This window comes from Canis lupus, chromosome 6 (genome assembly GCF_048164855.1).
Source record: "Canis lupus baileyi chromosome 6, mCanLup2.hap1, whole genome shotgun sequence".
Classification (NCBI taxonomy): Eukaryota; Metazoa; Chordata; class Mammalia; order Carnivora; family Canidae; genus Canis; species Canis lupus.
This window is the reverse complement of record NC_132843.1, coordinates 80812739-80839924: the sequence shown is the minus strand read 5'-3', so window position 1 is coordinate 80839924 and position 27186 is coordinate 80812739. Positions and strand designations below refer to the sequence as shown.

The window sequence follows — 27186 nt, the reverse complement described above, 5'->3', positions numbered from 1 at the left end:
CTTGCGGGGCGTCGCCGGTCGGGGACCGGCTCGCACCGCGGCCTCCGGGGTCGCCCGGGCGTCCGCACGCCGGGCCCTCGCGCCGGCGGCCCCGCGGGGCTCCGCGAGCATCCCCGTTTCTCCCGCGGAGGTCGCGGCGGCCCGACGCGCCTGCGAGCGAGGTACTGGGAGCCTCGACGGGGAAAGGGGCGGCCTTCCCTTCGTCCGGGGAGCGGAGGGAGGCTGCGCCGTGCTGTGCCGCCGGCGGCCCGCGGCTCGCCCGCGTGGTGGACCCCCCGTGGGGGGGAGGGGCGGGGGCGGGGCAGGGGAGGAGAAGGCCGGGGCAGCCCGGCGGGGCGGCTCCTACCCGCGAGCTGCCCTGGTCTAGCTGAACACAGAGGTCTAGCGGGCTGTCCACTGAGAGAAACTGGGGGATCCCTGGGTGGCTCAGCGGTTTGGCGCCGCCTGCAGCCCAGGGCGTGACCCTGGAGTCCCGGGATCGAGTCCCGCGTCGGGCTCCCTGCGTGGAGCCTGCTTTTCCCTCTGCCCGTGTCTCTGCCTCTCTGTCTTTCTCTCTATGTCTATCATAAATAAATAAAAATAGATCTTTAAAAAAAATAAGAGAAAAAGTGCTTGAAATAATTTTCCCACGTGTACGTAACGCGCGTTTGTTGTCAGGTTCAAAACGCAGCTGCTGAGCACCGAGCCTTTTCCTTTCACGGCGTTGGCCGCAAAAAAATTAACGAAGCCGACGTCCACGTGGATTTCTGCTTAAAACACCCCGGCATCAAGACTCTGAGGAAGTTAAAGGTGCAAAAGATAAAAATCCTATTGAAAACGCCGCCTGGGATCCCTGGGTGGCGCAGCGGTTTGGCGCCTGCCTGTGGCCCAGGGCGCGATCCTGGAGACCCGGGATCGAATCCCACGTCGGGCTCCCGGTGCATGGAGCCTGCTTCTCCCTCTGCCTGTGTCTCTGCCTCATTCTCTCTCTCTCTCTGTGACTATCGTAAATAAAAAAAGAAAAGAAAACGCCGCCTCTGTTGCAAACTTAACGGTTTGAACTGAAATGTTCTCATTTTCAGTGGTATACACTATTTTGGGTTTTTTAAAGATTTTATTTATTCATTCATGAGACACAGGGAGAGAGAGGCAGAGACACAGGCAGAGGGAGAAGCAGGCTCCATGCGGGGAGCCCGACGTGGGACTGAATCCTGGGACCCCAGGGTCACGGCCTGGGCCGGGGCAGGTGCTCACCTGCTGAGCCCCCGAGATGCTCCTATGCTACCAATTTAATGCATTGGAATGAAAGAAGTGCTAATACCAAAACTCTAATTGCCCCCTTTCAAAATTTCAACACTAAGAAGCAAGGGCTCCGAGACTGTTAAGTCCTTTGGTTTATGTATAGCATCTTAGTAGGTGAAAGGAGGAGAAAGGCACTCAGAGGAAAACAAATGACTTTTTGGAAGGATAAGTAGATTTTCAGGAGAACAAACAGGAAATAAAGTCTGTGATGATCATTTTCTGTGTTGGTACAAGTGGTCTTTTCATCTCCTTTAGGGCCATAAAACTTTCCTAAATAAGGGATTTGAGGTAGGTTTTATTCTCATTCTTTTTCATTCCCATTTTCATTCTATTTCATTCTCATGCCTCCTTCCGGGAGTAGATCTGCCCTCGAGAAGAATTTATGGTAGTCTTATTTCCCAGAGGTGTTGCTTTTAGGCAGATACAGGAAGCTCTAAAAAGCTTTTCTTTTCTGCATCTCTTGAATCTCAGATGCCCTTAACTTAAAATAATCTTTATACCAAAGTGGTATATTTGGGGGTGGCATGTTCTGTACCCTCAACCTTGAACAAATTACCTAATCTCACCAAAATTCAGTTTTCTTATCTATAAAATGGGCATAATAATAATGGTACTCAATTAATAGAGTTGTGAAGATTAAAGAAGATAATATATGGAAATCTGAAATATAATAATAACCACTTAATGAACATTAGTTGTCATTATTTGCTACACTTAAACTAGAAGCTTATTGGTTTGAATCTGTAATTCTCCACCTTGGTTGCACACTAGACTCCCTGGTGGGATTTCAAAAAGTACCAGTGACCTAACCCCTCACCCAAAGGTTCTTATTCAGTAAGCTGAGGTAGGACCTGGGCATTCACATTTTTTTAAAAAGATTCCCAAAAAATAAAAAATAAAAAATAAATAAAAAGATTCCCAGATGAATTTAATGTTCAGCTCATGTTGAGGTTTAGATCAGAAGTGAGCAAACCAGTGGTTATAGGACAAATCTGTTCCCTATCTATATTTGAAAATAAAGTTTTAACTACATCATCACACCTATTTGTTTATTTATTATCTGTGGCTACTTTCACTCAAATCTAAAATATTTACCATTTACAAGAAGTTTGCCAACCCCTAGTTTATTGTTTTTTTTTTAACCCCTAGTTTAGAATGAAGCTGCTGGACAGCCTATACCACATGGGGGCAATATAGCTTCATTCAGGATCATGATTTTAGGGACTAATGAAACCTGAAAATTGACTGCTAAACTAAACATATCAGGAATTATAAAAATGAATATAACTATTTTATCTATAAGCTCTTTTCTCTAGTTTCCAGTTATGCACAAGTCTGTTCTGTATTGAAAACATCTATGTCTCAAGTGTCTCAGCCAGTGGAGCATACGACTCTTGATTTCTGCATTGTGAGTTCGAGCCTTGTGTTGGGTGCGGAGATTACTTAAAATCTTAAAAAAAAAAAAAAAAAAAAAAACCTGAGGTGCCTGGGTGGTTCAGTCAGTTAAGCATCTGCCTTCGGCTCGGGTCATGATTCCAGGGTCCTGGGATGGAGCCCCACTCTGGGCTCCCAGCTCAGCGGGGGGCTGCTTCTCCCTCTGTCTCTGATCTCTCTGGCTCTTGCTCTCAAATAAGTAAATAAATTTTTTTTTTAAATGCCAAAAAAAAATTATGCCAAACATTGATCCCTCCTCTATCATTTATGACTAATAAATACAGCTTTACCCAGGGCCTTTGTTGCTTTAGCACCTAGTCATTTCTGGTGTCTTTGAACTCTGGCTTCAAAGCTCATTTGTTCACTGAGGAGTTACTCTCCAGGGTCACCAGTGATCTCCTAATTGTATTTTCTGAGTTCTCCTTCTTGTATTTCTATGGAGATCCCATCCTTCTTGAAACCCTCCACGCCCTGGCATTTCACATCCTTAGTTCTCTTGCTATCTGGTCATCTGCCAGAAGAGCCCAACATATGCTTTGGCTGATGCCAAAGGATGAAAATTCATTAAAATCTAACGTCTATGGAGATGGCCCAGAATGCTGGTGATGTTTGTCTGCCATCCTGTTGAGTGATCCTGTTGAGGCTGTAGCAATCTCCTCACAGTGAAGAAGCTATTTGTTCTTCCTTAACCTGTATTCTCTTCATATGCTCTGTTTAGGGTGAGTATCACTCCAAGTAGGTGCACTGCCTTGCTTCTGTAAATTATTAGCCCTACAAAGTTTAGGAATCAGGTTACTAACTTACAAGTGGCGGCCACAGTATAAAATGGAACTGCATTGCTACCTGTAAACACGATACCTGCAACTTATAATTAGCTCAGAGCTCTGAGAATTACATTTAAAAATTCCTAAAGCCACCTCAACCTATAGCTGCTGCCTAACCACTGTCACCATACCAGAAGGTATTACTACTAGACTCCCACTCAGGAATTCTTTCTTTCCACATCTGATATAGATGGAACACTGTTCCTCACATACAAAAGTATCTTAATAGGTCATATTTTTTTTTGTCTTGTACTTGGCAGGATAAGCGGAGCCAAACAACCAGACTGGTATTTGGTGGCCCCACCCACCATAAATGACTAAGAGTGTCATCCACAGATTGAGGACAAAGGAAGGAGGAAGGGAGGGTTGGTTACTTATTAAGCCAACTAATTGTTTCTTCCTTCCAGTGATAAAGTAAATGACTGTTCTTCTAGGCCCCTGTCCAGGAAAGCTTGCACTAGAACAAAGTCAAAGCTATTGAGAACCACAGGTTTAGATCAGGCTCGGCATAAGTAGATGGGAAATAGAGATTAAAACCACACAAAGCTTAAAATGGCAAGCTCTATCTCTCAGTGAATGCTAAGATAAACGAGGCTACGTGAAAGGGCTTTGAGGACCAAGTCTTGGCCACATGGGAAGAGCTGACAGCTCCAACTGTTGGGAGAAGGTTGAAATGTGGGAAAATGTTGAAACGCTGGCCACATTTCCCCCCGATCCTCAGACTAACTCAAACCGACAACCACATTATTACCTAAAATACTTAAGCCTTCACTTTACCTCACACATCAGTTTCATACTCTGCAAGTCAAAAACAACCTTCCCATCCTGTCGTGTTATCAAAGCTGAGATAAATCAATCACCTACCAGGAGATGATTCTTAACTTGAAGTAAATGAAGCTGATCCAGACATCTTACATATGACTGACGGGATACACCTGGTTCTAAGGGACTGCTTTCCCGTCAAGTGGATTAGGTTTGTATCTATCCACTTATCTGGCAAAGAATGAAGCAAACTCCCCCAGAAACAGCACAGGAGATGAAGATGGTATTTCTTAGATTTCTGACTCAAAGTAGGTTTTCTGTGTTCTTATTACAATTACTTGTGAGATCCAGGTGCATTCCTTTCCTTGTTTTCATGAGACATGTCTGAGATCTTAAGCAACTTTGAGTTGTTTTTCTCTGTTTGTAACTGAAGAATCCTGATTGCTTTGCTCCCTAACCTATCTGTACCAACTTGCAGTGCAGATTCAGCAAGCCACTGGTTCCCCCTGGGGGAAGGAGGGCAGCACATTGTGTGAACAGGAAAAACACCTCAGTTTTAAGATTGCTACAGCCTCAACAGGATCACTCAACAGGATGGCAGACAAACATCACCAGCATTCTGGGCCATCTCCATAGATGTTAGATTTTAATGAATTTTCATCCTTTGGCATCAGCCAAAGCATATGTTGGGCTCTTCTGGCAGATGACCTTGTATTCTTCCTAGGACTAATGAATGGATTTCTCATAATCTTATAAAATAGTCGTCATCTGTTCAGATGACATCTTGACTTACATGCCCATTTTTAAAGATTTTATGTATTTATTCATGAGAGGCAGAGGGAGAAGCAGGCTCCATGCAGGGAGCCCGATGCAGGACTTGACCCCAGGATCCCAGGGTCATGCCCTGAGCCAGAGGTAGCTCAACCACTGAATCACCCGGGCATCCCTCATATGCTCCTTTAACCTTTCATGATTCCCTGCTCTTGGCCACAACACCTCTGAGATAACCTTGAGAAATTTATAGTTGAAAGTCCAAAGGGAGAGGTCTTGAACAACATTCTGTCCTCCCAAGATGTCTATATGAAGCCAGATGAGTTATCAGAGCTCCTGGAGTAGCAAGCCTCTGGATAATCGAGGCTATCTAATAATCTCCAGAGAATATTGGATAAGAACATCAGTTCAGCACCTGTTCTTTGCTTACAGAACCCAAAGACCAATGGACAAGAAGGAAAGGATTTATCTGGTATTTGGCTGTAGCAAGCACTGTCTCACTTCTTTGCTCCAATCTTGATCTAATTTGACCTAGCTTAGCCCCCACAAAATAGCTCCAACACCAGGTAGAGTCCTAAAATATCTCTGGGGGTGGTTTAGTCAATTGGGCATCTTCCTTCAGCTTGGGTCATGATCCCAGCGTCCTAGGATCAAGCCCCACATTGGGCTCCCTGCTCAACAAGGACCCTGCCTCTCCCCCTCCCTCAGCCTCTGCCCCTGCTTGTGCCCTCTCACTCGCTCAAATAAAATCTATAAAAAAGAAAAATGAAATGATTTCTGGTCCTGCTTCAGTATATTTGTGCCCAAGGCCAGAACCATGGGCCTTATCTCAGAAGGTAGAATACAAGAAGCCATCAGAAGTAACCCCACTAAAAAATAACCCTGTCTGTTGCTTATTTTTGTATATTTTGGTGAATATTATTTTTAGTTTTAATTTATAATTAGTTCTCTTTCATAGCTACTCAATCCTAATTAATATCTGCCTCTTTTGTTTTATAACCTTTTATTCTAGCTTTCAGGATAGCATTCTTTTATTTATCTCTTTAAGGATCTTAAATATAGGGCAGCCCCGGTGGTGTAGCGGTTTAGCGCAGCCTGTAGCCCAGGGCGTGATCCTGGAGACTCTGGATCAAGTCCCACGTCAGGCTCTCCGTATGATGCCTGCTTCTCCCTCTGCCTGCATCTGCCCCACCCCCTCTGTCTCTATGAATAAATCAATAAATAATCCTAAATTTAAAAAAAGAAAGGATCTTAAATATACTCAAAAAGCCCTCTTTTGAGGGGATTCCTGGGTGGCTCTGCCTGCGGTTTAGCGACTGCCTTCAGCCCAGGGCATGATCCTGGAGTCCCTGGATGGAGACCCATATCGGGCTTCCTGCATGGAGCCTGCTTCGCCCTCTTCCTGTGTCTCAACCCCTCTCTCTCTCTCTCTCTCTCTCTCTCTTTCTGTGTGTGTGTCTCTCATGAATAAATAAATAAAATCTTAAAAAAAATAATAAACCCCTCTTTTGATCCACTGCGCAATCGTTTACCTTTTCTCCGGAGTGCTTCTATTCATTGGGTTTGTTGACTATCTTTGATCATATGCTTTGCACTTTGAGTCTGCAAACTCCTCTGAGGTAATTTCCCTTTCTTTCTTTCAAACATTAGTGTTTCTAACTAAATGTCTGGGTACCACAGCCTGGCCAATTTGATATATAAAATTAATCATTACCCCCAATGATAAGACTTAGTACAGAGTTACAGTAATCAAGGTAGCGTGACATTGGCAAAGGAATAGATAGACACAACAATCAATGAAGCTGAAGAGAATGTCCCTAAATAGTCTCACACAAGTGTGGCCAATAGGTTTTTGACACGTGCAAAAGCAATTTCAATGGAAAAAATCTTGTTAACAAAGAAGGTAAAACAACATCAGTATGCAAAAAATAAGCCTTGATCTAAACCATATTTTATATAAAAATTAACTCAAAAAGTATCATATATAAATATAGGATGTAAACTATAAATTACTTGGAAGAAAACATGGGAGGAAGCCTTTGAGACCTGAGGGTAGGCTAAGAGTTCTTAAATATGACACCAAAACCACAATCCACAAAACAAAGATTGATTCATTGGTCTCCAATTTGGTTTTCAAAATGAGAAATTTTGCTCTGCAAAAGGCACTGTTAAAACAATGAAAAGACAGCTATATATAGATTGGGGAGAAATATTTGCAAATCATATCTGATAAAGGACTTGAATGAAGTCCTTTAAAGAATTATGAAGGCATAACAGAAATAATACAAACAACTTAAATTTTTAAATGGGTTAGACACTTCAACAAAAAGGATATACAGATGGCAAGTAAGCACGTGAAAATGTGTTCAAAAGATGCCATTAGAGAAATTTAAAGTTAAATCATAATGAGATACAATTACACAACTTAGAATACTGACAATACCAAGTGCTGACAAGGATGCAGGACAGCTGGAACTTCCATACATTCCTAGTAGGGATGCAAAACAGTACAATTTAGCCTCAATTTAGCAGTTGCTTATAAACCTAATCTACCAGTTTCTTATAAACTTAAATATACACTTACTATATTATTCAGAATTCATACTCCAGGGTATTTACCCAGAAGATACTAAAATATATGTTCACACACAAATGTACACAAATGCTTCTAGCAGCTCTATTCATAATTGCCAAAAGCTGGAAACAATCTAGATGATTTTAAACAGCTGAGTGGATAAACAAACTGTGATAACCCATAAACTAGAATATTAGTGATAAAAAAGGAATAACTTGTTCCACGTGCAAAAACGTGGGTGAATCTCAAAGGCATTACACTGAATGAAAGAAGCAGTCTTGAGAAGTTAAGATAGTATATGATTCCTTTTCTGTGGAATTCTCAAAAAAAAAAAAAAATACAGTGATGGAGAACAAACAGCAAGAGGTTGCCAGGGGTTAGAAGGAGGGGAAGTTATGATGAGGGGACACCACAAAAGAATTTTAGTGGGGTGATAGGACTGTTCTGTATGTTGATTATGGTGGTTGTTACATGAATCTATGCATGTGTTAACATTTCTAAAACTGCACACCAAAAACGTCTCACATAGGTGAGGGTGGAGCTCTTCACTCACTCGATCAAATGCAAATCTCTCCAGAAACATCTTCACAGATAACACTCATATATAATGTTTTACCAGCCATCTGGGCATCCCTTAGCCCAGTCAAGTTGACTGGGTAATTCTGGCTTAATAGAATGAGTCAGCAAGGGCTCCCTTCTCTTCAATCTTTTGAAAGAGTTTGAGAAGGATTGATGTCAGACCTTCTTTAAATATTTGTTAGAATTCACCAGTGAAGGCATCAGATACAGGGCTACTCTTTGTCAGGAGATTTTTTATTACTGATTCAATCTTACTAGTTATACTCTATTCATATTTTCTCTTTCTTTTGACAGGCTCTTCTGTTGGGCCTAATTCAGTCTTGGCAAGTTTTGTGTTTCCGGAAATTTTCCCCCCAATTTCAAAATTCTAAAAGAATAATGAGACTTATTTTACTAGCTATAAATACATCACTAAAATACCTACTGAATAACCATTCTCCTATATGCATAGTAACAGACATAAGGAATTGATATTTGGTATGTAGTATGAGTTAGAGATTATCATTCTTTTCCAAATGGGTATCCAGCAGCATTTGCTCAAAAAGATCATATTTTCCCCCAATGTACTATAGTATCATCTCTGTCGTAAATCAGGTGACTATATATGCATATATCTATTGCTGGACTTTCTACTGTGTTCTATTGATCTACTTATCTTTATGCTGGTACCACACTGACTTAACTACTTTAGCCTTATAACAAATCTTCATGACTAGTAGTGAAGTTATTTAACTTTACTCTTCAGGATTGGCTATTCTTGACACTGCACATTCCTATCACTTTTAGAGTCAGATTGTCAATTTCCACCCCAAAAAAACTGCATTGAGGGATGCCTGGGTGGCTCAGTCAGCTCAGGTCATGATCCCAGGATCCTGGGATAGAGTCCTGTGTTGGCTCCCTGCTGAGTGAGGAGGCTGCTTCTCCCTCTGCCCCTCCCCAACTCATGCTCTTGCCCTCTCCTGCATGCTCTCTCTCTCTCAAATAAATACACGAAATCTTTTTTTAAAATTGCCTGGAATTTTTATTATTGCAAGAATCTATAGATCTATTATACAGAATTTAAATCTTTATAGTATTTAATTTTCTAATCCATGAATATATTATATTCCTCTATTTATTTCTCTTTTAATTTTTTACAATGTTTTATAATCTTCCATTGCCTTTTTTAAGTTTTATTTATTTAAGTAATCTCTATACCCAACATAGGATTTGAACTGACAACCCCAAGATCAAGAGCCCCTGTACTCTTCAATTTAAAGGGCTTTTGTTACAGAGTACCTGGCTAGCTCAGTCATTAGAGCATATGACTCTTGATCTGAGGGTCTTGAGTTCAAGTGCCACATTAGGCATAGAGCTTATATTAAAAATAAAAAAAAAAAGAATGCTCTTTTTAGAGGCATCTGGCTGGCTCAGTTGGAAGAGCATGCAACTCTTGATCATGGGATTATGGGTTCAAGCCTCATGTTGAATGTAGAGATTACAAAAAAACACAAACTTTTAAAATAAATAAATAAAAAGCTTTTGTTAGATTTGCTCCTAGAATTGGCATTTTCTGATGCTATTATAAATACTATCATTTGGAATCTTTATTTTCTAATTATTTGTGTTTAGTAAATAGAAAAATACAATTGGTATTTGTATACTGACCTCGTACTCCATGACCTTGCTAATTGCACATAAGAACTCTAATGGTTTGTAGATTCTTTGTGATTTTCTTTATATACAATCACATTACAGTTTTATCTCTCTTTTCAAGCCAAAAGCCTTTTCTTACTTTTTTCCTTTATTGAGTAGAAGTTGTGACAGTCCATAGACCTGAATTTAGGTCAGAATCTCAGGAAGCTGATATCAGAACTTCCTGACCATTTCCCTAGGGACCCTCACCAAGATACTGGTGTTTGGTGTGAGGTTGAAGGGGTAAACAGGCCCCATTCAGGGAGAACAATGGTTGTTAGGGGGAGTGTCACCTGAAAGCAGTGACCAACTTTGTCTTTCCTCAAAGCATGCATATTCTGGGCCCATCTCAGCTCCCCAAACATTATATTTTCTTGACTTTGGAGAAAGTCTTTAATTCTCAAGAGTTCTGAAGCTGAATTCCTCTGCACCCCCCAAAAGAAGTCTCAGAACTACAACTCCAGTAAAGGTGAGGACTTTCATGTGTTGTGGTTGAAACTTTTATATATATGAATATATAATTATTTACATATATGTATATAAAAATACATATATTTAGTAGAGCTGTAAAGGAGCAGTTTCTATATTATTGAAGTTAAGCCAGTATAAATTCAAATTAAAGAGTCATAAGTTTAGGATGCTAAATGTAACTCCCATGGAAGCCACAAAGAATATAGCTATAAAATACACACAGAAGGAAATGAGATGATAATGAAAACATTTCACTATGAAAAGATCAACTAAACACAAAAGTAGATGGTAATGTAGGAAATAAGGGACAAAAACACCATAAGGCAATTAGAAAACAATGAAATGACATAAGTCCTTAGGAGTAATTACTTTAAATGTAAATTGATCTCCAATCAAGACAGATATTGGCAGAACTGAATTAAAAATCTGATCCTGGCACCTGGGTGGCTCAGTTGGTTGGGTGTCTAACTCTTGATTTTGGCTCAGGTCATGATCTCAGGGTTGTGGGATTGGACCCCCGTCAAGCTCCACTTTCAGCCTGAATCTGTTTGTTCCTCTCCCTCTGCTCCATCCCCAGCAGAGGATGCTTTTCTCTCTTTTTCTCTCATAAATAAATAAATATCTTTTTTAAAATCTGATCCAACTCTCTGCTACATGTGAGAAACTCTATTTTTTTTTTGTCTTTTTCAAAAATTTTATTTTTAAGTATCTCTACACCAACTTATAACCCCAAGATCAAGAGTTACATGCTTGGGGATCCCTGGGTGGTTCAGCGGTTTAGCGCCTGTCTTTGGCCCAGGGTGCGATCCTGGAGTCCCGGGATTGAGTTCCGCGTCAGGCTCCCTGTGTGGAGCCTGCTTCTCCCTCTGCCTGTGTCTCTGCCTCTCTCTATATATCATGAATAAATAAGTAAATCTTTAAAAAAAGAGAAAAAAAAAACCTCCATGCATATACTAAGCAAAAGAGAAGGTGTGGCTGAACTAAAGACAAAATGCACATTAAATAGATATTAAATCAAAAATTTTTACAAGGGACAAAGAAGGACATTAAAAGTGTTCATTAATAAATGTTCAATACAGCAAGAAGATATAACAATTATGAACATTTACATACCTAATAACAGTTTATCAAAATATAATCAGCAAAAATTCACGGTTCAATTGAAGGGAGAAATAGTTACACAATAATAGTTGAAGAGGGCAGCCCCGGTGGCTCAGCGGTTTAGCGCCGCCTGCAGCCCAGGGCGTGATCCTGGAGACTTGGGATCGAGTTCCCCGTCGGGATCCCTGCATGGAGCCTGCTTCTCCCTCTGCCTGTATCTCTGCCTCTCTCTCTCTATCTCTCATGATAAATAAATAAAATCTTAAAAAAAATTAAAAAAAATAATAGTTGAAGAATTCAATAACTGAGTAATGAATAAAACAACTACACAAGATCAACAAAACTGAAAAAAAACTTTAGTTAGATGGACTAAAAAAAAGAGAACAGTAAAATTACTAAAATCAGAAATGAAAGTGGAGACATTACTACCAATTCTACAGAAATAAAAAGAATTATAAGAATACTATGAAAAATTGTATGCCAATTAATTGGATAATCTATATGAAATGTCCAATTCCTAGAAACACAAAACCTACCAAGACTAAACCATGAAGAAATAGAAAATTTGAATAGATCTATACCTAGTAAAGAGATTGAATCAGTAATCAAAAATCTCCCACAGTAGCCAAAAAACACTGGACCTGATGGCTTCACTGATGAATTCTATCAAACATTTAAAGAACTAGTACCAATCCTTCTCAAACTTTTCCCAAATATTGAAGATAAAGAAATACTTCATATATCATTCTATGGGACCAATATTACCCTGATACCAAAGTCAGACAAGGACACCATAAGAAAAGAAAACTATGGCCCAATATCCTTTATGAATATTGGTGCAATAATGTTCAGCAAAATAGTAGCAAACCAAATTCAATATTAGAAGGTAGATGCACCATGACCAAGTAGGATATATTCCTGGAATGCAAGGATGATTCGGCATACAAAATTTGATCAATCTAATATGCCACATCAACAGAATGAAAGAAAAACCCCATGTGATCATCTCACTGGAGAAAAAGCATTTGACAAAATTCAACACATTTTCATGATAAAAAACTCCTACTCAATGGTCAAACACTGAAACATGTTTTCACACTTCTATTCAACATAATATTAGAAGTTCTAGCAAGAGCAAGAAAGAAAGAAAGGCAAGGCAAAGAAGTAAAAGATACCCAAATAAAAGATATCAAACTTGGAAAGGAAGAAGTAAAACTTTCCATTTGCAAATGATATGATCTTATAGGTAGAAAACCCTAAAGATTCCTCACACACACAAAAATCTGTTGGAACGAATAATTGAATTCAGTGAAGAAGGAGGATACAAAGTTAATACAAGAATTGTTGTATTTTTTACACATGAACAATGAGCAACCTGAAAAGGAAGTTATAAAAAACAATTCCATTTACAATAACATAAAAAGAATAAAATACTTAGGAATTAACAAGTAAAAGACTTATACAATGAGACCACAAAGCATTGCTGAAAGAAATGTAGAAAGACATAAATAAATGTAAATACATCCCATGTTCATGGATTAGAAAACAAAACGTTGTTGAATGTCAGTACTGCCCAAAGAAATCTATAGATTCAGTACAATCCCTATCAAAATCCCAATGACATTTTTTGAAGAAAAAGAAAAATCCATCCTAAAATTCATATGGAATACTGTGGGACTCCAGATAGCCAAAATAATCTTGAAAAAGAAAAAATGTAAGAATCACACTGATTTCAAAACTTATTACAAAGCTACAGAAATCATAACAGTGTGGTATTGGCATAAAGACAAATACAGTGCCCCAAAATAAGCCTATGGATATATGAACAAATTATTTTTGAAAAGAGTTCTAAGACCATTTAATAGGGAAAAGAACAGTCTTTTCAATCAATGGTGCCAGGGAAAACGGTTGTCCACATGAAAAAGAATGAAGTTGGACACTTACTTTACCCTATATACAAAAATTAGCTCCAAATGTATCAAGAACCTGAATGTAAGATCTAAAATAATGAAACCGTTAAAAGAAAACACAAGCAAAAAGCTTTACAGCATTGGATTCAGCAATAATTTTCTGGATATGACACCAAAGTCACAAGTAACAAAAGAGAAAATAGACAAATTGGACTCCATGAAAATTTTAAATTTTGTGCACCATAAAGACAGTATCAAAAAAAAAAACATTAACAACCAGAATATATAGAGTAGCTCTAAAACACAAAACAACCTGATTAAGAAATAGACAAAGGACTTGAGTACACTTTTCTCCAAAGAAGATATATAAATGGCCAATAAGCGCATGAAAAGACACTTGACATCATTAGAGGAAAGTAAATCAAAACTACAATGAGATATCATCTGATACCCACTAGGATGGCCACTATCTAAGAAAAGAAGAAAAAAAAAAGAAACAGAGGGCACCTGGGTGGCTCAGTTGGTTAAACATCTGACTCTTGGTTACAGCGCAGGTCATGGTCTCATGGGTTGTGAGATCAAGCCCTACACCAGGCTCTGCATTCAGCAAGGAGCCTCCTTGAAGATTGTCCCCTCTCCCCCTGCCCCTACTTGTGCTTTCTCTCTTTCTCTCTCTCTCAAATAAAATAAATCTGTTAAAAAAAAAAAAAAAAAAAAACAGCGAGTGTTGGTGTGGATATGGAACAATTGAAGCCCTTGTGTACCATTGGTGGGAATGTAAAATGGCACAGCCACCATGGAAAATAGTATGACAGTTCCTCAAAAAATTAAAAATAGTGGGATCCCTGGGTAGCTCAGCAGTTTGGCGCCTGCCTTCAACCCAGGGCATGATCCTGGAGTCCCGGGATCGAGTTCTGCATTGGGCTCACTGCGCGGAGCCTGCTTCTCTCTCTCTCTCGCTCTGTCTCTCATAAATAAAATAAAATCTTTTTTAAAAATTAAAAATAGAATTACCATATGATCCAGAAATTCCACTTACGGGTATATACCTACCCCCCAAGTTGAAAGCAGAATCTTAAAAAGATATTTGTACACCCATGATCATAGCATAATTCACAGTAGCTAAAACAGGGAAGCAACCCAAGTATCTATCAATGGATGGATGGGTAAGCAAATATGGTGTATGTGCACAATGGAATATTATTCAGCCTTAAAAGGAAGGAAACTCATGCACACACACACACATACACACTGGAAGAAAACTGCAATATGCTACAACATATGAACCCTGAGGACATCATGCTAAGTGAACTAAGCCAGTCACAAAAAGACAAATACTGCATGATTCCATTTATGTGAAGTACGTAGAGCAGTCAAAACCATAAAGACAGAAAGTATAATGGTGGTTTCCGGGAGCTGGGGGGGGAGAGGGGGGAATGGGAAGTTGATGTTTAATGAGTATAGAGTTTCAGTTTTACAAGACGGAAAGAACTATGGGGATGGATGCTGGCAATGGTTGTATAACAATATGAATGTATTTAAATATCACTGAAGAGTACACTTAAAAGTGGTAATAATAAATAATAAATAATTTTTAAAAGTGGTTAAAATGGTTTGGGGGGGAGAGAAAAGAAAAAGAAAGGAAGGAAGGAAAGAAAGGGAGAGAGAAAGGGAAGGAAGAGGGAGTAGCCAAATTAATTTCAGACAAAGCAGACTTAAAGCAAGGAAAACTATCAGAGTTTTTTCAGTATATTACATAATGATAATGGAAGTAATTTCTCACAAAGACATAACAGTTCTTAATGTGTATGCACCGAAAAACAGAGCATCAAAGTAAATGAAGCAAAGACTGATAGAACTGCAAGGAGAAAGAGATGAATCTACTATCATAGTTGGAAACCTCAACACCACTCTCAGAAATGGACAGATCCAGCAGGCAGAAAATCAGTAAGGATATGGTTGATCTCAACAACACTATCAATCAGCTAGCCATAATTGACTTCTGCAGACTACTTCATCTAACAATAGCTGAGCACATACTCTTCTCAAGTTTACATGGAGTGTTCACCAAGATTGACCATACTCTGGGCCATAAGATACATCTTAACAAATTTAAAGGAAAAAAAAAAAAACAAATTTAAAGGAACATAAAAAGAACCCAGTAGAATGAAATCATAATTACCTTATATTTTTATTGCCTTTAGTTTCTGTTTTTATTTTCCACTTGCCATCTCATATATTACTATTCTATTCTCAGTGTTTCTTTGACATTCCATTTTACACCAACACATGAACAGGCATATATATAGATTAAAAATTGTTTAGAAGCCCTAGTTTTAATAGTAGCCATTTCCATCAATTATCACTAACAATTATATACGTAGCAACAGACTTCTGGAGAGATCAAAAGCTCAGTCATTTCCCACAACGTATATTACTTAGCCCTGACCATGCTGGCATGAGTCTTAAGAAGGTTTTGAATGTATTTTAAAAGTATCTCATTTTTTTAAAAAAGGATAAAATCAAAAGTTGTAAGAATTTATTAAGCACCCATTGTATTGTCAGCACTATGTTTAAATGCCATGGGGAGCACAAAGAAAAAATAGCTTCTTCCTTCACAGAACTTACTGCTAATAGAGGAGACAAGACTGACAAATATAAGGCAATGGAAGAATGAAAAAACAACTGGCTCTAAGTATTCATATTCATAAACCATAAAAGAAAAAACTTTTTTTGAGAAAAATCTTTCAAATAAAAAGAAACATGTTTATGTTCTACCATCTGAGTTGCCTTCCCTAAAAACTGAAAACTTTATGAATGCTGCACTGAAATAGCAAAATTCAGGGCAGAGGGGCCAGAGAGTGGAAAGATTTTTAAAAACAGAAATTACACAATGTCTGCTCTCGGGCCACAGTGGAATTAAACTAGAAATCAATAACAGAAAGAAGACTGGAAAATCCAAAATACATGGAGCTTAAGCCAAGAAAACACTTCTGAATAACACATGGGTCAGAGAAGAAATCTTAAAATATTTTGAACTAACTGAAAATGAAAATATAACTTATCAAATTTTGTGGGATACAGTGAAAACAGTGCTTAAAGGAAATTTTATAGCATTGAGTGCATATATTAGAAAAGAAGAAAGACTAAAACCAATAATCTTAAGTTTCTATCTTGAGAAATTAGAAAAAGAGCAAATTAAATCCATAGTAAGCAGGAGAAAAGAAATAATAAGAATCATAACAGAAATCAATGAAACGGAAAACAGGAAATCAATAGAGAAAATAAAAACAAAATCTAGTTCTTTGAAAAGATCAATAAAATCAATAAGCCCCTAGCCAGGGTAACTAAGAAAAAAAAGAGAGAGAAAGAACACCAATTACTAATAACAGAAATGAAAGAGGGGACATTACTACAGATTCCATGGGAAGCAAAAGGATAATAAAAAGAATACTAACAATTATCTATGCCCACAAATTTGATAACCTAGATGAAATACGCTAATTCCTTGAAAGACACAATCCACCAAAACTCACAAGAAGGAATAGATGATCTGAATAGGACTATATCTACTAAATTGAGTTAATAATTAATAACCTTACAAAACAAGAGCACCAGGCCCAGGTGGGTTTGCTGGAGAATTCTACCTAACATTTAAGTAATTAAAACAAATTTTACACAACCTCTTCCAGAAAATAGAAGAGGAAACATTTCTCAACTTAGTTTATGAGACTGATATTACTCTAATAACCAAAATCACAGAAAATACACGAAAACAAAATAACTCTTATGAACTTAGATACAAAAATCCTCAACGAAAATATGGCAAATTGAATCCAACAATGTAAAAAAGAGTTACATACCATGACCAGGTAGGATTTATCCCAGGCATGCAAAGCTGGTTTAACATCTAAAATCAGCTAATGTAATCCATCACATCAACAGATTGAAAAAGATTATCAGATGCAGAAAAAGCTTTTTGACAAAATCCACCTCCTTTTCAACACTGTACTGGAAGTATTTACAAATGCAATAAAGAAAAGGAAAGGAGAGTATACAAATTGAGAGGAAAGACAACCAACTATCCTTGTTTGCAAATGACATGATCACTTATTTAACAAATCCAAAATAATTAACCAAAAAAACCCCTCCTGGAACTAATAAGCAATTATAGCAAGGTTGCAGGACACAAGGTTAACATATGAAAGTCAATCACCTTTCTATATACCAGTAATGAACAAATGGAATTTAAAGTTAAAAACATAATATTTACATTAGCTCCCTTCCCAAAATAAAATACTTAGATATAAATCTAACAAAATATGTGAAAGATATATATGAGGAAAACTACAAAATTTTGAACAAAATCAAAAAGAAAAAAAAGTGAAGATTTCATGTTCGTGTATAGGAAGACTCAATGTTGTCAAATATCAGTTCTTCCCAACTTAATATGTAGATTCAGTGCAACCCCAATGCAAAAAGTCAGGAAGTTATTTTATGGATATTGACAAACTGATTCAAAAGTCTATAGGAAGAGGCAAAAGACCCAGAATAGCCAACACAATACTAAAGGAGAAGAACAAAGTTGAAGGACGGAAGGTAACATGAGAGAATACCTAGACAACCTTGGGTATGGTGATGACATTTTGGATATAATACCAAAGGCATGACATATGAAATAATTGATAACTTAGACTTCATTAAAATTTAAATCTTATAAACATAAAATTGTTATAAATTTTATACATCTTCATACACAATATCAAGAGAACTAGAAGGCAAACCATAGATTGGGAGAAAATATTTGCAAAAGATACATCTGATAAAAGACTGTCATCCAAAACATACAAAGAACTCTTAAAATTCAGTACGAAAACAGGAGCGCCTGTGTGACTCAGTAGGTTAAGCATCCAACTCTTGATTTCAGCTAAGGTCATGATCTTAGGGTCGTGGGATAGAGTCCTGAGTAGGTCTCTACACTCAGTAGGGAGTCTCTTGTCCCTCTGCCTATGCTCCTCCCACCCCATCATGTGCTCTCTCTCTTTCTCTCTCATAAATAAATATATATATATTTTTTAATAAAAAATAAAATTCAAAAAAACAGTAGGAAAACAAGCAGCCCAATTAAAATATGAACCAAAGACCTTAGTAGACACCTAACCAAAGAAGATACATAAATGGCAAACAAGCATATGAAAAGATGTTCCACATCATATGCCATCAAGGAAATGAAAATTAAAACAACAATGAGAAATACCACTACAAACCTCTCAGAATGGCCAACATCCAGAACCAAATGCGGTGAGGACGTGGATCAACAGGAACTCTGATATTATCACGGGGATGCAGAATGGTACAGCAACTTTGGAAGACAGTGTGGTGGTTTTATGCAAAACTAAATGTACTCTTAACATACAATTAAGAAATTGAAAAAAAATTAAGAAATTGAGCTCCTTGGTATTTATCCAAAGGAGAAACGTGTCCACACAAAAGTCTGTACATGGATATTTCTGGCAGCTTTGTTCATAAGTGGACAAACTTGGAAGCAACCCAGATGCCCTTTGGTAGGTGAATGGGTAAATAAATCATGGTACAACCAGATGATAGAATATTATTCAGTGCTAAAAATAAGTAAGCTATCAAGTCTTGAAAATTCATCTTGCCAAGTGAAAGAAGCCAATATGAAACGGCTACTCACTAGATGATTCCAACTATATGACATCTGGAAAAGGCAAAACTGTAGAGAAAGTTAAAAACATCAGTGGTTTCCAGGGATTAGGAGAGAGGGAGGGATGCATAGGACTGGGGATTTTTAGGGCAGTGGAAAACACTCTGTAAGATATCATAATAATGGGTACATGTCATTTATACCTTTGTCCAAACCCATAAAATACACCCCAAGACTGAACCATAATGTAAACTATAGGCTTTAAGTGATAGAGCTGCGTTAATGTAGGTTCATCAGTTGTACAAATACACCACTCTGGGGAGTGATGTTGATCATAGGGGAGGCTATGCATATGTAGGGGTGGGAGGTATATCAAAAATCCCTGTACTGTCCTCTGAATTTAGCTGTGAACCTAAAACTACTCTTTTTAAAGTGTTTTTTTTAAAGAGTGCTACTTATACAAGTAAACTGTGTAGTGTTAACTTCCTTGATTCATGAAAAAAATCTTACTGTCAAATGAAAACTTTTTTCAATAATGTATAAATTGCAGACATCTGAACATACATCCAAGGATCACAGATTGAGAAACAACTCTATGAGCTTCCAACCCCAACACCATGAAAGACTTCCTATGGATATTCATCACTGCAACAGTAATGATGTTCTCAATTCTCTTTTTCATCAGAGAAAATCCCTTTGATACTACAAGTTTCCTATCTTTCGTGAGTACCAGAAATGATAGGTGGGACAAAGTTGAAATCCCTTGACTTAAAAAAAAAAAACAGAGATATTATCTAAGTATCTATTTGTGTGAAATTCTCACAAACATTGTAGACATTCAAAGAAAAAAGATAATAAAGCTTGAGGACTCAACGTATCATTTTTCTTTGATGGAGACAATAGGGAATGTGGCACTCTAGAAGAAAGAATTTTGGGCTGGGAAAAAATAACACCTAGTTAATACTTCAGCAAAGTTGGCCCTTTTTAAAGACCAATTGATGAGATATAAATTTTAAAAGGTTTTGTTTAATAAGTTTCTCATTTTAGAAAATTTCCTTCAGATTCAAAGTTATATATCCCCCCCATTTTTTACAATAGAATATTGAATTTCAGAAAAGCTAAGTCATTTATCTAAGCCAAGAAAAAGTCTAAAGAGTTGAGAAAATTGCACAAAAACCCAGAAAAGGGAGAGTGGCAAACAAATGTGGAAGGGTGAAGTGCCCAACAGGAAAGAGCTCAGATTGGGACAATGGGGTGGAATTACCTTGTCTCCTGAGTCTCTCACACTTAATATATGTCCTGCCCCTCGTGGTCCCTATATCAGGCCGTCATCACAGGGATGACTGTGAGTGAAGAATGACATAGACTGACATTGTCTAATTTCCTACATTTAACCCAGGAGAGCTAAAGAAATCCCAATTCCCTTCACCCCAGGACTCTTGTACAACCTGTACAAGAACCCCACGTGTAGAACTTGTTTAGAAAATAAGGAAGAAACTGAATTCAGCTCTGAGCAACCTTCCCTGTCTCCTGGAGATATTTCACTGTGTTATACAAAGGGAATCCATGCAACTATTATCCCCAAAGGGCTTGGATCATAGAGCTAAAATTTGCTTTTTTCTCAGGAGGAAAGGGAGATGGTAGCTTGGCAGAGAGCCCGGATGCAGATCCACCCCGGTAGAACCAACCCCTTGGAAACCTTCAAAAATATGCAGAAAAACTCAGAACTGCTCAAAAATATAAACTCCCATATCTTGATTGGAGCTCCTCCTATGAAAAAAAGTGAGTATGCACAAGGGGTATGGAACGTGCTGGTGGGTCAGACGACAGTAGAGACAGAAGCCAGTAGAAAGGAAATGGACCCATGACAGTATTTGATATGGCAGGTCACTCTTCTCTTAACATTCCCCAGTTGCTTACAGAACCCCAAACTCTTCAGGTTTTCCTCCAGCTTCACTAGTAGATCTTTGGTCTCTTTTGCTGCTTTGTCCTCTCTGTCCAGTGTCTAAAGGTCACTGTCTTGGTGACCTCGGCTAGTCTCAGCCTTAACTGCCATCCATATGCTAATTATTCTCTCAAAATGATAGCTCCAGCTGAGGTCTGTGCGTGGTCCTCACTGACTTCGCAGCAATCGTGTCACTTTTCCCCTGTTGCTGGTAACTGTGCTAGCGTCTGTCATGAAGTCTAAGGCTAGAGGATATATGGCTTTTATCTGTCAGCTCAACCAGGACTCTGATTCTCTTGCTGAATAAGCTTCATTCTGGCATTGTGTGCCCTTCTGAGGTCCAGCTCTGGCACTCATTGATCCCCTTAAGTCGCAAATGGTATTTGATAAGAAAAAAAAATAAACCGTTGGACAGAATAAGCATTAACTGACTTAAACACTTTAAGAATCCAAAGGACAGTGCTAAGCTATTTATTATGTCAATAAAATAAGATTAAGCCCAAGAGGGCTTAAGTTTGTTGGTCTTAAAAATACAAAGAACTCCCAGCAAGGAAGAACTACTTTTTAATTTAAGTTTAAATGCACTTTTTGGAAGATTTTTATTCATTTATTTGAGAGAGAGAGCATGAGTAGGAAGGTGGGGTAGAGGGAGAGGGAAAAGCAGACTCCCCACTGAGCAGGGGGTGGGAGCCTGATGCTGGACTTGATCCCAGGACGCTGGGATCATGACCTGAGCCCAAGGCAGATGCTTAACCTACTGAGCCCCCCAGGTGCCCCAGTTTAAATGCATTTTTGAATTGAATGCATTTGAAATATCAGTCTGAACCCATGATGTGTTTTATCTTTAGAAAATATATTTTTAGCTCTGTCCACTAGGCCCCAGAAATGACGCATTAGCAATGAGTACCCATTATATAAATACCATTTTATGCTAAAAGAACCAGTTCACCTTGTAAAAGATGGCTGATTCCAGGCCCAAGGCAGGAAATGTCATACCAGATATCAAAGAATCTTTCAAAAATAACTAAAGTTGAGGGGTGCCTAAGTGGCCATCAGTTAAGTGTCTCACTCTTGCTTTCAGCTCGGGTCATGATCCCATGAGTATTGAGGTCAAGCCCCACATGTTGCTCTGTGTCCAGCCTGGCATCCAGCCCCTCGGGGAAGACTCCATGCTCAGCGGGGAGTCTGCCTGAGATTCTCTCCCACTCCCCTCTCCCACTCTAAAATAAATAAATAAATCTTTTGAAAAAAAGAAAAATGACTAAAATTGTATTAAATGGGCTCATGATCCAACTTCAAGAGGCTCCTTGCCTAAGATAGGACAATTTGAACATTGATAAGGATAAAATTTGTAACAAAATTCATGAGTTGATTGATTGAATGATTGATTCAATCAATTCAATTCATGAGTTGATTGAATATCAAAGAAATAAAAACAAAAAAACCAAAAGCCAACTAGCCAATTTTGTCATCATTGGAGAATGCTGGGAAACCAATCCATTATTTTGAAAGCTAGTAAACAAAGGGAAATAATAAAATACTTCTCTCACTTTACCACTGGGTAACCAAAGAGGAGATTAGGGAAATTTTTACTTCATAGAAACATTCCCAGATGATGAATGGCGAAGGAATGTTTGACTTAGAGTATCACCATATTACAACCGCTAGAGTATTGATGGATCTAGACACTGAGCACCAAAGGCCGCTAACATCCTAAAAACAGAAACCATTTGCCATTGTGCCCCTTATGATGGAAGAACATATCACCAAACCATGAAATATTATTGCCAGATAAATCTAAGCTGAGCTTGGTCAAATCACCATGTCCGTATTTTCTATAAAATTCTTTTCATACAAGCCTTATTCTTTTACCAAAGAGTATGATTTTTTCTTCGATCCCTCTGAAGATTGATGTAATATATTTGAAATGTTCTTCATTTCACTGTTCCCCGATTATATTTTTGGAGTTTCTTTTTCCAGTTGAGTTGTTGTTTTTCTTCCATTACGTTGGTGATTCTTGTTTCATAAATATATTCAAATGTTTGATGATTCTTGTTTCAGATCTATATCCAAGGATCTAGAATGAACAGTGTAATTCTCTACAAATAACCACCCTTCTTGCCTCTCTGTCGAAGCATGTTGTGATTGTAGAAGCCTCGTTAGGTAACGGAGGGGGGGCAGTAAAGAACGTGGGAAGCAGATCTTCTGGGTGAAGTGTCCTGTTATCTCTCCTAGTATAACCCTAAGTCATCTGGGGGATTTCTCCCATTTACCTGCTTAGACGCTCTGTCACCCTCTACATTTTTGAACGTCTACTTGAGGGAACCTGAAGGTGAATGCCACAGTCAGCCGTGTCACCCTATCTCTTTTCCCCCTTTGTTGCCTAGAATTCTTGGCTGAAGTTCTGATGTTCTCTCCAGCCCCAGGACTCACATCCTGGGCTTTTGCCTGGCAGACCTTCCACTTTATTTAGACAGAAATCCTTAGGACGTTAGCCTGGGGGCAAGTGTTGCTACCATCAGCCCCTTGGTGATCACTGGTCTAGTGGTTTTGGAAACAGTTCTGTAATTATCCAAGTGACCATCCTAGAGCCCATACTTCTGTGTTTGGTGGCTCAAACTTAGAAATTCTCTGAGGCTTTTGATACAGATGCATCTGTGTAGTTGTTTTTTCTGTGTCTTTTGGGCTGTAAATTCTTTTTTTAAATTTTTTATTTATTTATGATAGTCACACAGAGAAAGAGAGAGAGGCAGAGACGTAGGCAGAGGGAGAAGCAGTCTCCATGCACCGGGAGCCCGAGTGGGATTCGATCCCGGGTCTCCAGGATCGCACCCTGGGCCAAAGGCAGGCGCCAAACCGCTGCGCCACCCAGGGATCCCTGGGCTGTAAATTCTACTTAGATTTCTCCACCAATCCTGTTCCTATTCTATCTTCCAGGAATTCTCCAAATATTAATGATTCTCTCGTGGCAATCTTCCTGGTTTCTCAGTGGGATTTTGAGTGGGAAGAGACATAGATGCAGTGTTTTTAGCTTATCTTCTGCATCTATTTCTCCTACAATAGTTATACAGAGATATATTTTTTTTAACTCACAACTTATGGCCAGATATTAACTCCTAATACAGTCCATAGCCAGGCCTGAGGGAGAGAAAATTTAAAGCAATCACAGGAACAAGTAAAGTTAGCATATGGAAAGACCTAAGAAAGTATTATAACCTCACACATAGCAATTGTTTTCCTCACTTCTCTAACTTGTTAAAGGTTCTCTTTTCTCTCCAATCCTAGAACTGCTGACCATAGGGATTTCCTCAGTTCAACATCCCCATGGCAGCTCCCTCTTGGACACCCTGCAATCTCTCTTCTTTGCTTCCTCCTCATCTGAGCGGAAACACTTCATTGTCGTAGTACACCTGGCAGATCCTGACCCCAAGTGGCTTGGTCAAATGATCTCCAACATCTCAACCTTATTTAAACTGTATATCCAGGCAGGACAGCTAGTAGTGATCAATACACCTCTTACAAGCTATCTTCTCTTAAACAACTTAAAGAAAAACTTTAATGACATCCCAGCCCATGTAGCCTTCTACTCCAAGCAGAAAATGGATTATGCCTTCCTCATGAACTTTGCTACCAACCACTCTGACTATTTCCTGATGATCGCAGATGATGTGAAATGTGCTCCAGGATTTGTCACCCAGATAGCTACTATAGTGTCTGCCTGGGAAAACAGACTTTGGATGACTCTGAACTTCTCTCAGCTCGGCTTCATTGGAAAACTCTTTCATACTAGAGACCTTCCCCGTTTAGTTCAATTCCTTCTCCTCTTCTGCCAAGAAATGCCCTGTGACTACCTCCTCTCTAATTTTTATGACCTTCTCATACAACAAACACCAATCCAGTTCTTCCCTTCCCTTTTTCAGCCCATGGGTAATTACTCCTTTGAGGGAAAATTCAAGAGCCTCAAAGATAAAGAGTTTGAGGAAAATGACCCTAGTTCTCCCAGCAACCCTGCTGCTTCCATCTACACTAACCTGAAAGTTGCCAATATCTCTGTTCTCGTGAATGCCTATAGCTTAGATAAGAATTTCTTTTATGCCAAATCGGCTGAGGCTGGCAATCATCTGACTGTGGTTTTGGATGTACCTGCCAGAGTATCCCGAGTTCAAGTGCTGACTGGCTCTCACCTAAAAGGCAAGAATCACCTGGAAGAGGGACAAGTAGAACTGGGCTATGATGCTACTAATAGAGTCCATGACTGTGATGACTATATTCTCCTGGGGCTACTGGAAAATGGCACCCTGAATAAGCAGGTGTTATCTACTGAGTCTGGAAAGAAGGTAAAATGTGTGAGACTGCTTGTGATAGCCACTCCACCCTCTGGAATAATAGTCAGGCACATCAACCTGTGGACTAAGTGAAATGTAATAATAGTGAAGAAGCCATTGGGAGTTCTGGGAGGGATCAGATTGGTGGTTAGAATTTACAGAGATTAAAAAATTTTAAAAATTAAAGTCTTGAAATTGGTCAAGGACATCTCACTCTTGGGTCCTTTCAAGACTTAATACAGAAACACAGCATGTTGAAAGGCAGACTGAAGATTATAAACATCCTCTTGGTCCCAGAGAGACTAGTGGAAGAGGCAGGATTCTTAACCCTCCCCTGGTTTTCTATCCAAAAGGATCTACCATACCAAATTCTTCCCCTGGGGCAAGAACACAGACTTCTAGAGACAACAGGAACAGGTGAGTAACTGACTGAGGCTCATATCCCAAGACTCTAGCAGTGCATAAGAGAAGACAGAGCATCTTTCCAACAGTCAAGAAATAGTCACTAAAGGCTGAACTTCCCATGTGACCAAAAAATATTGGTTGGTCAGGAGAGGAGCGTGATTGTTTTCTCCGTGAGCTCATTATCCAATTACAAGGCAGTCATTCATTCGATACGTATTTACTGGGAAACCTTTGTATTGGGCAGAGTTATCTCCTACATGGTCACCTAATATGTCAGGGTATTCCTTTTTAAATAGCATCAAAATCGCTAAAAAATAATTTTCTCTAATTTTTGGTTGTGCCTATCTCCACAACCTGGGACTATAAGGTAACTGGGATGTTTCTGATAGGAAAAACTTTGGATATTTTACTAACATTTTTTCAGTTCAGCTTTGCTATAATATCTCTGTTCCAGGAAAAATCTGAGCTCTAAGCAGGCCCTGAACTCAACTAATGTGCAGTGTTTGGTTTTCGCTGGCTGGAGAACCATAAATGATCCATGAAGGGGAGAATAAAGGAAAAAGAAAAGGCCACTTTAAGAGGAATATTTGGAAAGAAATGAAATAAAAAAACAGGCAGTATGTGCAAATGAGCTGTAATAAAAATGAATAGAGCTGGAGAATTTGGAAACAGGCTAATGGGATGGAAATAAGGAGAGAGGGCAGCCCGGGTGGCTCAGCGGTTTAGTGCCGCCTTTGGCCCAGGGCATGATCCTGGAGACCCGGGATCAAGTTCCACGTTGGGTTCCCTGCGTGGAGCCTGCTTCTCCCTCTGCCTGTGTCTCTGCCTCTCTCTGTGTGTGTCTCTCAGGAATAAATAAATAAAATCTTTAAAAAAAAAGAAAGAAAGAAGGAGAGAGATGTGGAGGAAGCCAAACAAAGACGAGAGGGAGAAGCTTTGGGAGCATCAAATGCAGGGAAATGGGGCAAGTGTATATGGTAGCCATGAAAAGGTATTGTTGAAATCTCCTGCTACAAGCATCATGACTAACTGATGCTCCACTGCTATTCTCTGGGTCCACCACAGTGTTGGTGCCAAAGCCATACTTCCCACAGAATGCTCCCAGCCAGTGAGTGACTACAGCAAGGGTACTAGCAAGGCCCATCCTGGTAAGATGGGGGACTCCTCTAACAGGTGACACTAGCTCAAGGACTCTCCGTCAGTCTGTTTGAAGCTTTCTTGGAACAATGCTGCAGCCCCAGACATTCGTAGCAATTTCTTCCCTCTCTGTCACCTTCCACAGTTTTCAGACCTTCACTACAATCTGAAGCCTCTTCGTGCCTTCTCCCCCAATAATAAAACTCTTGGATGACTAATCCTATTTTCATGTCAGCTTCTTGGCAGGTGTGAACTAATACAAAGGGTACTGAGAGTATTCTGAGGAACTGATAGTAAGGTGAGGATTTGGGACTGGCTACTCAG

The 27186-nt window shown here is 39.0% G+C and overlaps 1 protein-coding gene and 2 long non-coding RNA genes across 13 annotated transcripts in view; 1 reads left to right on the top strand and 2 right to left on the bottom strand.

The window, feature by feature from the left end:
* Positions 1–13: 13 nt before the first annotated feature.
* LOC140636028 (alpha-1,6-mannosyl-glycoprotein 4-beta-N-acetylglucosaminyltransferase-like) lies at positions 14–27080 on the top strand. 7 transcript variants are annotated; one of them, XM_072831494.1, is made up of 6 exons: positions 14–161; positions 19601–19772; positions 20676–20832; positions 24281–25332; positions 25674–25737; positions 26791–27080. In XM_072831494.1, the coding sequence occupies exons 2-6, from the start codon at positions 19668–19670 to the stop codon at positions 26835–26837; spliced, it is 1425 nt and encodes a 474-aa protein (XP_072687595.1). In that variant the 5' UTR covers positions 14–161; positions 19601–19667; the 3' UTR covers positions 26838–27080. The 7 variants fall into 7 exon arrangements, 3 of the variants coding, with proteins under 3 accessions (XP_072687595.1, XP_072687594.1, XP_072687596.1); XM_072831493.1 differs by lacking the exon at positions 14–161 and adding an exon at positions 10187–10369; XM_072831495.1 differs by lacking the exon at positions 14–161 and adding an exon at positions 10187–10369 and having other exon boundaries at positions 26180–27080.
* Positions 299–27186, bottom strand: part of LOC140636030 (uncharacterized) — a 54914-nt gene continuing 28026 nt past the window's right edge. For 4 of the 5 annotated variants that reach the window (XR_012033396.1, XR_012033400.1, XR_012033399.1 and 1 more), the window contains one exon: positions 299–774. This is a non-coding gene — a long non-coding RNA (uncharacterized lncRNA). Of the gene's footprint in view, positions 775–7050; positions 7561–27186 lie in introns of those variants that run through there. The other variant, XR_012033398.1, reaches the window with a different exon arrangement.
* On the bottom strand, positions 20924–23384 carry LOC140636031 (uncharacterized). Its single transcript, XR_012033402.1, has 2 exons — positions 22868–23384; positions 20924–21359 (listed from the first exon to the last, which is right to left on the bottom strand). It is a non-coding gene; the product is annotated as an uncharacterized lncRNA (long non-coding RNA).

Coding starts and splice junctions, on each gene's coding strand:
- LOC140636028 (XM_072831494.1), top strand. CDS start 19,668: ATGAAAGACTTCCTATGGATATTCATCACTGCAACAGTAATGATGTTC. Junction 20,833..24,280: donor AGCTCCTCCTATGAAAAAAA/GTGAGTATGCAC, acceptor CTCCAATCCTAG/AACTGCTGACCATAGGGATT. Junction 25,333..25,673: donor CTACTGAGTCTGGAAAGAAG/GTAAAATGTGTG, acceptor TCTATCCAAAAG/GATCTACCATACCAAATTCT.